Genomic DNA, 14,998 nt, shown 5'->3' on the forward strand with positions numbered 1-14,998 from the left:
GCAGGTCTTGGGTCCCTGGGGCCATTTGCCTTCCCTCCTTCTGGTCTCTGTTCATCTGAGCATGCCTTGGTGTCCTGGTTCTGACCTTCTGGTCAATTTACTTTCAGAATCAATGCTCCTAACTTAGTCTGCTGGCCTTCAGCCATCCATGACCTGAGTGACACTAAGCTTACACAGAAGGGTGGTGGAAAGAGACCAAGTGGGTTGGCAATTGGAGTGGTTTGAATGCAGCACTCTCTACCTAGGGACCCAGGCAGGGCAATTAAGAGGCATGAACATCAATTTCCTTGTCTCTGAAACAGTTTAGCAAACCCTTCCTGTGGGCCTATGTGAGTATTACACTGCTCACAAGCCACCCCAACACCACCATGCAGTCAACAGACAACAGCTCTTATTGTTCCTTCATCCCTTATGTGTGAAGCGGCAGCAGGCAGTCATTCCACACACCTCTGTTCTAGACTATAGTTGTCCAAGGCCTTTGCAAACTACGACATTGAACTGCAAACCCCAGGGCACCATCGAGGGGGCCGAGGAGAAGTGAGCTAACAGTTCCTACCATGTTACGATGGCTGTATGCACCAGGTGCTGTGTGCAATCCTCTAAGAGTCCCACAAGGGAGGCACCACTGCTATGCTCAATTAATGCAAGAGGTTGGGACACGGGGAAGAAGGTTGGTGGCAGACACAGAAAGCTGGAGAGCTGGAGTCCAAACCCAAGACTAGAGCTGGGGCCATGCAGAACTGATGACAATGTAGAATCTATCACCTCCCATGAATACCTTCAATCTGGGAACAGGGCTGGAATAAGGCTGGGCAGCCCCCATTGTGGAGTCGGGTAGCACTGGAGGGGCAGAGATAACCTTTGGAGGCCTGTGGAGTCTATTTCCTTGGGATGGCACAAGTTCTACACATGAAGACCCACTAATTGGCCAGCTGGCTCAGCACGGGCTCCTGGGCCAGAGGTGCTAGGAGGAAGGAGCAGCAGATAGTAGAGGAGGCTGGTGGAAAGTGGCCCTTCAGCCTCTGGGGACAGCTCAGTCCATCTTGTCCAGTGTCCTCAAACTGCCTACTCCCTACCACCCTGTCCTTATTCTCACCAACCTGAAGCCACCTCTCCAATCTCTCCCATTTCTCTTACCAATTTTTTCCTATTTTTTTTTGTATATCCTTTTATTGGTACATTTTAGGTGTACGATATGACATTCATCATTGCAGATATGCACCTTTACATACTCTATTGGTTATTTTTTCCCCCTTCCCCAGCCCTCCCATCAACCCCTCCATCCCTCCCTATTTACAAAGGCTTTGCTTCCATTTTTTCATTTTCTCATATTAATTCCATTCCCTTCTTTCCTTTCCCTTACCCCTCCCACTTCCCCCTCCACTTTGCCCCTTTTCTTCCTATTTCACATGATCTATTATACCTTTTAGTCCTTATTTACACTTTCAGTTTCTCACACCAGAGAAACTATTCGGTATTTACACGTGTGTCCTGTTTATTTCACTTAAGAGTATCGCCTCAATGTGCATCCATTTAGCAATAAATGTCTCTAATTTCTTGTTTTTGATGGCTGAGTAGTATTCCATTTAATAAAAAAACCACATTTTCTTGATCCAGTTTCCAGTTGATGGGCATTTGAGCCGTTTCCAAGTTTTAACTATTACAAACTGTGCTGCTATGAACATGGGTGCACCTATATCACTGTGGTATGATTCTTTTAATTCTTTGGGGAAGATACCCAGCAGGGGAATAAAGGGGTCAAATGGGACTTCCAGTCCCAGTTCTTTGAGGTATCTCCATAATGATTTCCACAGTGGTTGTGCCAGTCTACACTCCCACCAGCAGTGGAGCAGGGTTCCTCTTTCCCCACAGCCCTGCCAGCATTTGTTGTTGGTTAATTTCATGATAGCCGCCCTTCTTTCTGGAGTGAGGTAGAATCTCAGTGTTGTTTTCATTTGCATCTCTCGAACGACCAGTGATGTTTAACATTTTTTCATATGTTTATTTGCCATGTCTACTTCTGTGAGAAAGACATCCCTTGTTCCTGGGTAGGAAGGATCAACATAGTGAAAATGGCTATACTTCCAAAATTGCTATATAGATTCAATGCAATCCCAATTGAAATCCCAGCAGTATACTTCATAGACCTTGAGAAAACAATCCAAAAATTCATTTGGAACAAGAGACCCAGAATAGCAAAAGCAATGCTAGGTAACAAAGACATGGCAGGGGGTATTACAACCCCCAACTTGAAACTATATTACAAAGCTACTGTGATAAAAACAGCATGGTACTGGCAAAGAAACAGACATGAAGACCAGTGGAACAGATTAGAAGATGCAGAAACAACTCAGACACACTCAGCCACCTCATCTTTGACAAAGGAGCCAAATACCCTTGCTGGAGGAAAGACAGTCTCTTTAATAAATGGTGCTGGAGAAATTGGGTTTCAACTTGCCAAAGACTAAAACTAGACCTGTATCTCTCACCATGCACTAAACTAAAATCGAAATGGATTAAAGATCTAAATATAAAAACAGAAACACTGAACCGGCTGGAACAGAGGTTAGGTAGAACTCTTGAAGGCATTGGGGTAGGAAAAAACTTTATGAACTAAAACCTCAGTTGCCCATGAACTAGCACAAACAATCAACAAGTGGGATCTCTTTTTACTAAAAAGCTTCTGCACAGCAAGAGAAACCACCAGCAGTGTGAAGAGACAACCCACAATGTGGGAAAAAGCTTTCACCAGCGGTCCCTCAGACAAAGGTCTACTATCTCAAATCTATAAAGAACATAAAAAAATCAGACCTCCCAAATTTAAAGACCCAATCCAAAAATGGGCATCTGAAATGTACTTTTACTGTTAATAATTTTAAGAATATATCAGAGTAACTACACCATAAACTAAGATGATATGATTTACACTTACTGTGTGCTGCAGATATAAATTAAGAATGCAGAAAATATTCTTTGTGTTATACAGCCGAACATAAATTCTTCACAAAATTCACATAGGATAATTTCAAACATACAAAAGCCATTCAAGTTATTGTCAGATATCCAAAGCATGTTAATCTAGTTTTTTGTTGTTGTTGTTTGCAGTATTGGGGATTGAGTCCAGGGTCTTTGCCCTACCTCTCCAGCACTTTGTAAATTTTTTTTTTTTCAATTTTTTGAGATACAGTTTCACTTAGTTGCCCAGGCTGGGCTCAAATTCAAAATCCTTTTGCCTCAATCTCCTAAACTGCTGGGATTACAGGTGTAGGTCATCATACCGAGCAATCTGTAGTATTTAAAATACAGAGTACTGAAAAAGTATAGCTAAATTTTATTTTCTGGTATTTTATCTTAATATTTTCTTGCATTACATATAATCTGTAAGATGTTATTTCAACAGACAACAGCAGAAAAAATAAAATGTGTAAACCGCTTCTATTGTGGTTAAGAACAAGACAGAACTTGGAAGCACTAACCACTGAAGAAACAAACAGAAAAGCTACCATAACATAAGATATTCAAAGGTCAAAAAATGGGAAAATATTTACCATTTCCATATCTGGGGGAGAAAATACTGTTGTATTCCCTCACAGTACTACTTAACATTCTAAAAGTACTAAAAAAGACTAAAAATATACTACCCTATAGTTTAAGACAAAATATATCAAGAATCATCACAGTCTATACTATGTCCCATGCACTGTTGTAAGGGCTTTAAAATAAACTGTCACAACTACTAAAAAAGACTATGTGACACTACCACTCCCATTTTATACAGCACCAAGAAATTTATTTGTCCAAGGTCACAAAACTGTTGCATGACAAAATCAAGATTCAAACAAACAATTTGGTGGCAGACCTCCCTGTTACTCATTCTATTCTTCTGCCAAAGACAAAAGAAAATGTACTTTATTCATGATAGTTAACCACACAATTCCAAGCTCTAATCTTTGTGAGTTCTGTGTGACTGAAGTGAGCAGAAGGCCATTACTGCACAATTAACAGGAGCTTGAGAGAGGAATAAATATTTTCTTAATTGATAGGATGACTTAACTAATAGACATAAGTTAATATTCTGATGAAAACTGATTGTCAGCTGTTGAGACTTCAATGTCCCTGAGGCAATTACAATGGTACTACCTCATATGCTAATGCTATCATTAGTCCAAACACAGGAACCAAAACTTCATGGGAATGCTCATTTTAAAAAAATATTAAATGATTATGATTATCCCTGTTTAAGATTCTAATTTTTTTAGCCAGGCGTGGTGGTGCATGTTTGTAATCCCAGCACTCAGGAGACTGAGGCAAGCAGACTGCTGAGAGTTCCAGGCCAGCCTGGGCTACATAGTGAGCTCGAGGATAGCCTGAATTAAAGAGCAAGACCCTGTCTTAAAAAGAAAAAAAATCTATTTTTTAAAAAAAATATATTTAAGAACACCGTCTAAAAATGATCAAAGAGAACTGAAAATATCTTCAAATTCAACTGAAAGGAACAAGTTATAAAAATGAAAGGTAATTAATATCACTAGGGGGTCTTTCCTTGAACTTCTTAGCTACCAAATCATTCATCTGTGGGGAGCAAAAAAAGAGAGCCAGACAGCTCACGGGAGGGTTTAGCTGAAATTAGATGGAGAGCTCAGAAAACAAGCACAAAGGATTAAGTCAGCATACCTTGTTGGTTTGGTGTTGGTTCCCAAGCTCCTTAAAGTGATTCAGTGCACATGCTCCAACATAGCACAGATCAATCACTTGATAGATCTTTCAATGTACTTTTTAAAAATCACTCCTTTTAATAATTTTAATCCCTGGCAATGAAAATCTATGTTTTTTAAAAAAAATCAGTCCTTTTTACCTGGATAAAAATTCAAGGTATTTTATCTTATACTACTAGATAAGAGGAAACTAGGCAAATATAATCTATCCTAACAATAATATTTAAAGCAGATTATGTATTTGCTAAACTAGCAAAATAAAAAATGGCAGAACAAACAGGAAACAGAAACAATATACTTGAAAGATGTCTAGAACTTTACAATCAAAACAAAATGTTGCTGAAGCCAGTCTCTTAAGTGATGAGCCTTCATTTGTCTAACTGTCCCAATGATTTCACACATATTCATTTGACCAATTTCATATAAACCTTAATCAAAAGAAACATCTTAGATTTTCAAGTTTTTAATTGCATATTTTTATTGGTACAACATGACAGTTTATTTCCAAATAGCAGCTTCTCAAGTGTGAACACCAAAGTAAGTTAGCAAGATGGAGTAACTGATATTCTTTGGTTCCTAAATGAAAACTGGTAAGTAATTAACAAAAGGAAAAATTAGGGACATTAAAAACATTTCAAAGTTTCTAATATAGCCTGCTTTATGCCTAGAAGATCTGGAACTTACTAGGATGCAAAAGCGTAAATTATTTACATGAAAATCAGCCTTATTTCCAATGCTTACCTTCTTTTTATCCCTCATTGAGCCTTTGCCTCGGACCATTATTTTACATCCAGTTTCTGCTTCAAGCTGTTTAGCTGTAAGTCCTCTCGGTCCAAGGATTCTCCCTACAAAATTAAACTGAGGAAAAAAAAGTCATAAATTATTCACTTGCTGCAAGTACAGCTCTTACAATGATTTTCAAGCATACTGTATATATGCTAAAAAGTTAAATTTTTTAAAATGTAAAGTAGAAGTAAAATCTAGAGCCCTCATGAATTTCTTGCCAAGTTTGGGAATAACTTATTTATTAACTCATTGTCTTAGATGAGACTTTCCTATGTATTAATACAACCTATGAATTAGGAATAAAATTGAGTTAAACACAGGTGCTATACTGAATTGTCCACCAATGTGTAATATATACCAGAGTATATGAAAAAAGTGACAAAAAATAAACCAAGAATGTAAATAGTTTCTACAAAATTTGTCTCTTCCAAATGATAATGCTGAAGGAACTGTTTGTTCATTAAGGTAAGTAGTGGTCACTCTTTTAACTAAAATCCTTGGGGAGAAATTGGATTTTATTTTTTAACTAGAAAAGTTACAACTCTGATTTGGCTGCTAAACCGTAAGTCAAAACCTGGGTTTGACCTTGTACTAAATGTGTAAACCTTGGGAGTAAGTATACATTTTCCATCACATTTTCTAGACAATTTTATGCTTGAATTCTTATTTTTCTGTCACTTTTCCATTTCTAACTTTAACTCATACTTCTATTTTCACATGTATCCAAACTCTATGAATAACACAGTGACATATGTAATAGTATAAACAAAAATTTGCCATCCTCAACAGAAACTTCTAGTATTCATATATAGTACAAGTTTTTTTAAAGGCCAATGGGAAGAATAAACTGAGTTTCAATATTGAGAAGTGTTATTTTCCTCATTCCCATGTCATCTGCATTAAAAAATCAAAGAATGAGTCCCTATCATCAGTTCTACAAAAACTCAGGACTAGGGCGGGGGATTTAGCTCAGTGGGTCCGGCGCCTGCCTCGAAAGCGCAAGGTTACGAGTTCGATCCCCGGTACCAAAAAAAAAAAAAAAAAAAAAAAAAAAAAAACCTCAGGAGAGTGGTTTTCATTCATTCATTCATTCATTTATTTAATCAAATAAGTCTTTTTTCTTACCTATACAGCTTCCCTTTTCTTGCCTTGAAATTTATCTGTGTATCACTACATAAAAGTAACAGGCTAGAAAGTCCACTGTTCTGAAGACTTAAGCTGGGTACTTCCTTCACCCTCTGGCTCTCACTCTGCCTCATAGTGTGGCACGCCTACACTATCACATATTAGAAAGTGATTCTCAGATGAAAAGGTGAGTGGTATATATTCATCCTTTGAAATAGGATCATTCCTCCACCCTCCCCCAGGAGATTTTCATGCAACTTTCTTTAACCCCAAGTTGAGTCTCCACAACTTCAGGCACTTGATCTACCTCAACAAGATCCCAAATTCAAAGCCTTTATGTTCTTACCCAATTCCTCATCACAAAGTATTTCATTTACTTCTTTGCTAAACCTAAGCCTCATTTGTCATTTTCTGTTTATGATATATGAACACATAATTGGCTTTCATATATCAACCTAGTACCTAGTAACCTTGCTTCTTCATTACTGTGTCTCATAAATTTTCTGTATGTTCTTTCAGGTTACTTATGAAAATGTATCACTTGCAAATAATGATACTTCTATTTCTTTCAACTATGTAATTTTCATTTCTTCTTGCTATTCTTACAGCACTGGAAACAAACCTTACAATCCAAACCAAATAAAAATGTATCATCTTTTACTAATTCCAGATTTTAAAATAAAGACTTTTAACAGTTCACTGTGAAATCTTAAGTAATCTGTAGATAGCCTTTTCTAGATTATAGTGACTTAACTGCCAAATATTAAACCAACCTTACATTCCTAAAATAAATTCGACTTGATCATGATGCATTATTTTCTTTATAAATTACTGGGTTCAGTTTCCTAGCATTTTGGTCATTTTTTTTTAAGGTACATTCTTGAGTGGAACAGGCCTACAGTTTTGCTTTCTCATAATACTATTTCTCAAATTTTGGCAACAAAGTTATTCTGGCCTCAAAACAACATTGGGATGTAGTCCCTCTTTTTCTCCTCTTAGATGAGCTTGCACAAGACTCATATTATTTATTCCAAAAGTACTGAGTAAATGTACTGATAATGCCGTCTAGTAGCCCCAGAGTTTTCTGTGTGGAAGATTTTTAATTATAGAATTGGTTTAATTCATTATTTTCTATTCCTTGGTATGGTCAATTTTGATACCCTGTAGAAATATGTCCATACTGTCTAAATTTTCAAATTTTTGACTCAGTTTGTCTCGTTTTCTTTTTGATATCTGTAAGATCTGTAGTGATATCCATTTTTTTTACTCCTATGAGTTATCTGTCTTCATTTTTCTTGACTATTCTCCAAAAATACCTACTTCTGTTGACTAGAGTAGACTGATTTCAAAACTGGCCACAATTTTCCACCCTCTCGTGGTTCTTTTTTCATTTGCAATGTAAATGCGCACCTGTTCCCACCTCCTGAATCTAGGATAGCACTGTGCTCTGCTTTGGTCAATACAAGATAATAGAAGGAATAATGTGCCAGTTAAAAGAATGTCACAGCCTTGTGTGGTTTCACTCTTAAAGCCCTATTTTTCCCATGTAGAGAACTCTGGTCTAGCCTGTTGGAGAATGAAAAACAAGTGGCTAGGTAATCATCAATGCCCACAGCCAGTCGACTCTCCAAAGCAGAAATGCCTCGCTGATACACAGCTAACTACAGATACACACCAGAGCTACTCTGCTGAACCCAGCCACAGCAGGAAGAGGTCAAAAAGTGGTTTAAGTATTACAGTTTTGAGGGTACAGTTTGCAGCAGTAGTTAGATGATATACTGATTCTCTTCTCTGGTTTTGACTTACTTGCCTTTTTTCCTTTTACTTCTTTGGGTTTAATCTGTGTTTTTCCAACTTTTTTGAAGTAGATGGTTTACTTATTGTACCCTTTTTAAAAAAGAATGTATAGGGCCAGGGATTTAGCTCAGTGCTTCTGCCGCCTGCCTCGCAAGCGCAAGAACCGATGGTACGATCCTGGGTACCAAAAAAAAATGCATATATTTAAAGATGTACATGTATCTCTACACTGCTTTTAGCTGTACTTCACAAGTTTTCATAGGTACTATTTTCATTACAACTCAGGTAAAAAAAATAATTAGCTACTGAATATTTAAATTTTTTCTCACTTCAAATACAAGAACTTCTGCTTATCTTTAGTTTTGATTTCTAGTTTTCTACACTGTAATCAGAAAATACACTATCTAAAATACTGGTCCCTTTAATATTTTTCAGACTTGCTTTTCAGCCTATGATACAATCAATTTTCATAAATACTCTATGAGTGCTTGAAAAGAATGCAAAGTCTAACTATGATTAAGTTGGTTGTTTCTGCAGTGCTGGGGATCCAACTAGGGCCTTGCTCATTTTAGACAAGTACTCTATAAGTTTTATTTGTTCTTTTACTTCTATTTTTGCTTTATATGTTTAGAGGATATGCTATTTGCCATATACAAATGAAAAATTTTATCTTTCTGTCATTATGAAGTAGCTGTCTTTATTTTCAGTAGTGAGTTTTGCCCTTAAAGCATATTCTGAAATATTAAAATGGATACAAATTTTTGACTTTTCATGTGTATTTGATTCCATTACTTACTATTTTCAATCTATTTTTATCTTTTTATTTTAAATAAGATGCCTATGAACAGCACTTAAATGAGTTTTGTTTCTTCATCCAATCTGTCAATTTTTGAAATTTGTATCAGTCCATTTATACTACATGGTTATATCTACCATCTTACTAAATATTTTCTACATGTCCTAATTCTTTAATGTTCTTTTTTCTTTTTTTTCTTGACTTGTGTGTGCCCATGTGGGTTGGGAGGGAAGGGCTGACACACATGAGCATGTTTTCTTACTTCCTTTGCATTACACCTTGAAAAATCACGTTTATTTACTCTATAGGTTAAAACATGCTTTAAAACATTAATGTTCATTTGTACTTTTACTCATTTTACATACAAAAACCCCAGAGTGCATAATCCCACTTATTCCCAATCTGGTTTATATTCCACTACTTATTTTTCAAACACTACCTATATTTTTCACTCAACAGGATATTAACACTTTGCACAAATAAAATACATTTAAAGTAGCCAACATATTGAATATTTAGTTGTCCTTTATTCTTGTCTGCATGTTCAACTTGCCAACTAGAATCATTTTTCTTCTGCCAGAACGATATCCTTTAGTATATCCTGATATGAAAATGTCTTGTTTTCAGTTTCAGATGTCACGGAAATCTAGCTCAATGGTTATTTTCCTGCAGCACCTTAAAGATGCTGTCTTTACGATTCTACTGTTCCTTCTGAGAAATGAGCTTACTACTGCTCCTGTGAAGGCAATCTTTTTTCTCTTCTGGCTATTTTTAAGATATCCCTTTCATCACTAGTTTTCAGCTTTTTAAATATAATGTGTCCAGGTGTGCTCTGTCTTCATAGTTATCACAATTAGGGTGCAGTTTAATGTGTCCTTGATTTTATTTCTTAAATTTAAAAAATCTCAACCACACTCTTCAAGCTATGCTTCTGCCTCATTCAATCTCTCTTTTTAGTACTACTAACATTTTCATACAGTTTTTATTTTTCACACTTCCTCCTGTGTTGTCCAGCCTCTTGATGCTGAGGATTTTGTGAACTATATACTCCAGTTCACTAATTCTCTTCAACTGCTCCTAATCTGTCAAATCCAACTGTTGAGTTGATATTAGTTGAGGGATCTTTATTATAATTTCCATGCCTCTGCTTAGTGTTTTGTCTCCATATAGTTAACACAGCTCTTAGAAAATGTATGTATGATAATTCTAGTATCTAGAGTTTCTATGGGGCTGTTTTTCTTTTTTGTTATTTGTTCAGATTTTTGTTAATGTCTATCTTGCTTTTTGTACAGTTAGGTTACAGTGTACCAGACAATATAGTTAATAAGTGACCTACAGAAATACTATAAGGCTTAAGATATGTTACCTTCCTCCACAGAAGATATATGCTAGCTTCTGCCGGGTATCTATATTTAGTTATTAGCAACTAAATTCAGGTTATCCTGATAACCTCAACATAATTTTACTAAGACAATTTTTAGTCATGACAGTCTCTGTGAGGATCAGGGTCATACTGGGTGGAAAATTATACCTGCAGCGCACACTTATCAGTGCCCCCTACCTAAATTTTGTAAACCCTGGAAAGAGGACAGTGCATAGATTGTAGAGTTCAATCTCTGTTGCCCAAAGCTTAGCTTCTGATTTGCCCTCCTTGGATTCAGCAAACATATCAAAAAGAAAAAGACACCCCAAAAATGAAGTTTACATCTTTGATCATCTAGCTTCCTGAGAATCCTAAATTAGCTACCTGTTACATTCTTGTGGGGTCTCTGGGTAAAACCATTATATCCTGTTTCACTAGAGGTGCTCGACTGGCCTGAATTATTGACCTCAATGACACAAAATCCACTGGCACTTTTTAAGAAGCTGTCTTTTAATCTAAATTGATATAGCCTTAACACAGCTTCAGACAGTGTGGAGCATATACATACTGGAATACTGGAAGGAAGGGGTAGGGTGGTGTCTCATTATGGCTGGTCCCCTGTTCAAGTCCAGTTAGATCTTCCAATGTCTCTGAAACTTCTTAACCTAGATTGTTTATACAGTCAGGGGCTCTCTAAAAGTACTCTCCCTGTTCTCCCAAATCAACCTGGAGAGAGTCTCCCAAATCAACATGGAGAGAGACTTATATATATATATCACCACTAATTTTGTTCAGCTTTAGTATTTTTCAGTAGAATGGAGAATCAATGGCCTTTCATTTTCAAATTCATTTAAAAACATTTATTCAAGGCTTGATTGGTGGTAAGGAATGAAGTAAAATGTCAGGGATTTAAAAGAAACTCCTGAGAAGTATATGAAAATGTTTTTTGCTTCTATTTGCCTCTCTGTATTTAGCTATTTCTTAAGTAGCCCTCCAGCCACTTCTCAATTACAGTTGTACTCTATAAATCCTTTTCCAAATCAACTCATATGCTAAATATCCATCAGATATTTAAAACATGCCTCCCAAAAAGGGTCTGGAAAAATGCACTGGAAATGGAGATACTTTAGCCATTGAATAATATGCAAATGGTTTTGACTCGTGCCCTTTGTCAAATCAGTTGGTCTATACTTTATGACCACCCAGAGAGAGAAGGACTTCTACCACAGCTAATTAATCCTTACTATTATTACTTATTGAATAAAAAATGTTTTTAAACAAGGCAAAACCAAAATGTGAATTTTCTTAACCTTAAAAACCAACTGCTGTTGCTCCCCCCAAAAAACAACAGTTCAAGTAGGTTAAAGTGCGTACCACTAGGATTCTAATGCAATTGGAACTGCCAAGGTCATCATTCTGAAAATATTATAAATACAGAATGAAAAAAAAATTAATCATAGCAACTGCTTTGTCTACTGCAACCAATTTCCAAGTTAATATCCTTTTGCCTTGCATTAAAATTCACTCTATGTTGATTTATCATGCCAGTTCTGCAGCTTCATTCAATTAAAACAATGTCACAACACTTTCACAGAAAATCATTTCAAACAGCCACAGCTAAGCGCAACTTTAAAAGCCAAAAGAAGGAAATGGGAGAGAGGGAGGAAGGAAAAGGGAGGGAGGGGCAAAGAAAAAGACAAAGACGAAGGAAGGAAGGAAGGAACAACAACAACAAAAAAACAGACCTCATTAGCCTTGCTGTTTAAGTCCAGACCTTTTCTGTGGCTAACCTATTTCTGCCAGGTAGCATGTTAATTTCCAAACTGTTTAACAACAATCACATCTACTGCTATTCACTGCTGCTTACAACATTCTTAATGGAAGTGATAGCTTTCTCCCAATGATAAAATGTAAATTATAAAAAATCTTTCCATTAACCTTTTCAGAATTTTACAATTAAAGATAAAGCCTCCAGTGACACCCATTATCAAAACCAAGAATAAAACGTGGACTTCCAAATGTATCTCCATAGAACACTTCTAAACTGTTAGCATAATCTCTGCTGAAAATTTTGGAATTAAAAAACACAACTATTAAAAAATATGCACATCTTTGGGTTGCTTTTTACACAAGAGACTTGATGATCTACTTTTAAATATTTGGCCTATTGTTTCTACTTTGATTTTAGATACATACTTTACAAACTCTGTCACATAAGTAACACAGTATATATTAAATACACACACCCAAAGGGTGTGTATTTGTTAATAAAGTCTTTCACTTAGTACATGACAAAAAAGGGCCACTTTTAATCTAGTCAATACTAGTGAGTCTATTTTGTGTTAAGTATTTAAGATGAGGGAAGAGTAGTGACTATTTTAAAGGACAATTGTTTTTAGTTAAAAATAACCAGAATAATATATTAAAATGTCTTATATTTTGGGGGGAAATAAATATCCCTTTCTTACATTCATATTAATTGAGAGGCTAAAAACAGTATTTTTCCTGCAGAAATAACTAATTTATGCTACATAATTACTATAAGAACACATTTCACAAAACCTTTCATATGTTGTCCTTTTAAAACATTTGTATTCTTGGTACATGAATTATAAGTGCTATATAAAAAAATTTACAAAACTGTAAGTAAAGGCACAAACATCAGCTGCGACAAAGAAATTAGTGTGGCATTATAAATAAAATTTGAAATTGTGCCATGTGAATTAAGATATGCAAATTTTCATTCTTTGAGTACAGATACAGAATGGGTAAAAGGCTGATACCACTCAAAACAAACTCAGGTGACACGATTATTTTTGTAGACACTAAATAAAAATTAGAAAAAAATTATTTAACCAAGTTTTTAAAAAATGAAGGTCAACAGGGTTTTATAACACAAGAAGATGACAATATCTGTGATAGTATATGGTTAGAAACCTTTTACACAAGGACTTTTAAAAGATCCCAAACTACTTTCCAATCTACTACTTTTACTTTTGCTATTAACCCTGTGTTCAAGCCATTATACACTCACTACAGTGTTACCGTGGTTCATCAACTTAATTCATTCCATGATTCTGGACAAGAACCAAATCAAATTTAATGGTTAAGTTCAATGTTGACCATATGAGGAAATTTGATTCAGTTCTCATTCAATTCGGTTTGAGACCAGAATTGTGGAAAGAATTAACTTCGTGAACTGAGGTACTACTTACTGTATTCTGTAAAAATGCCAGGTACTTTTAATTCTTTTTCCTGAAAATCTTTTCTTCTTTCTTTCCACCAAACAAGACAAAATTCTCCTCATCCCACAACACGAGCCCCAAGTAGTCCTTTTCCAATTACCTTGTGTGCTGAACTCCTAGAGACAAATGTTTCCCTCCTCCACCAAAGGGCACTTTCCAGCCACCTCTCTCACATGCTTTACAATATCTACATGTCTCTTGCAAGACATTTCCTGAAGGGATAAATAAACCAGCCTCTACTTTTAATTCCACAGTGCTTCACACAACATCCAACACAAGTATCCCTAACACAAAAACCCAAAATTCCAATGTTTTGAACAGCAACATGATACTCAAAATGTTTTAGATTTTGCAGCACTTCAGATTAGAAAACACCAACTAGGGGCAGGGATTTAGCTCAGTGGTTTTGCGACCTGCTGTGCAAGCCCAAGGACCTGAGTTCGATCACCGGTATGAAGGAACGAAGGGAGGGAGGGAGAGAGGGAGGGCAGGCGGGAGGGAAGAAAGACAGACACCAACCAGTAAAGTCTATGCAAATATTCCATTCCATCCAACCCCCATACTACGCAATGGAATCTATAAATTCAATGCAACCTCAAATCAAAATTCCAATGACATTTTTCACATAAACAGAAAAACAAAATATCCCAAAATTTATTTTGCAAGTATAAAAGACCCTGAATAGCTAAAGCAATCTTAAGAAAAAGCAAAACTGAAAGCACCCCACTAAATGATTTCAAAATAGAATGCAAAAATACAGTAATGAAAACAATATGGCTGGTATTAAAACATATACACAGACCAACTGAATACAACAGAAGCACAGAAAACCATGCATGCATATATGATCAATTAATTTTGACAAGGATATCAAGAATAAAGACCCAATTTTACTGGTGTGATGGTATCTAATCAGAAACTCAATCCCCACCTTAAAAACAATAAAATGGGCCCCTACCTTATACCATATACAAAAATTAAGTCAAACTAGATTACAGACTTAAATGTATGACCTGAAATTACAAAATGCTTAGACAAACACATAGGGTTAAAAAAGCTGACATTAGCTGCACCAATAAATTAGTATACAAACAAAACACACAGGCAACAAAAGCAAAAATAAACAAGTGGACTATATCACCCAACAAAGAAAACAATCAACAAAATGAAA

General features: G+C 35.9%; 1 protein-coding gene across 9 annotated transcripts in view; it reads right to left on the reverse strand.

Moving 5' to 3' along the window:
* Window positions 1–14,998, reverse strand: part of Qki (QKI, KH domain containing RNA binding) — a 148,107-nt gene that overhangs the window by 87,262 nt on the left and 45,847 nt on the right. For all 9 annotated transcript variants that reach the window (XM_087193527.1, XM_087193528.1, XM_087193525.1 and 6 more), the window contains exon 3: window positions 5,457–5,573. In XM_087193527.1, coding sequence (XP_087049653.1) covers window positions 5,457–5,573 — 117 coding nt within the window. The remainder of the gene's footprint in view (window positions 1–5,456; window positions 5,574–14,998) is intronic.

Source organism: Heterocephalus glaber, unplaced genomic scaffold (genome assembly GCF_053883595.1).
Source record: "Heterocephalus glaber isolate CG9 unplaced genomic scaffold, H.glaber_assembly_v1.0 deba00001593, whole genome shotgun sequence".
In the NCBI taxonomy this organism is placed as follows: domain Eukaryota; kingdom Metazoa; phylum Chordata; class Mammalia; order Rodentia; family Bathyergidae; genus Heterocephalus; species Heterocephalus glaber.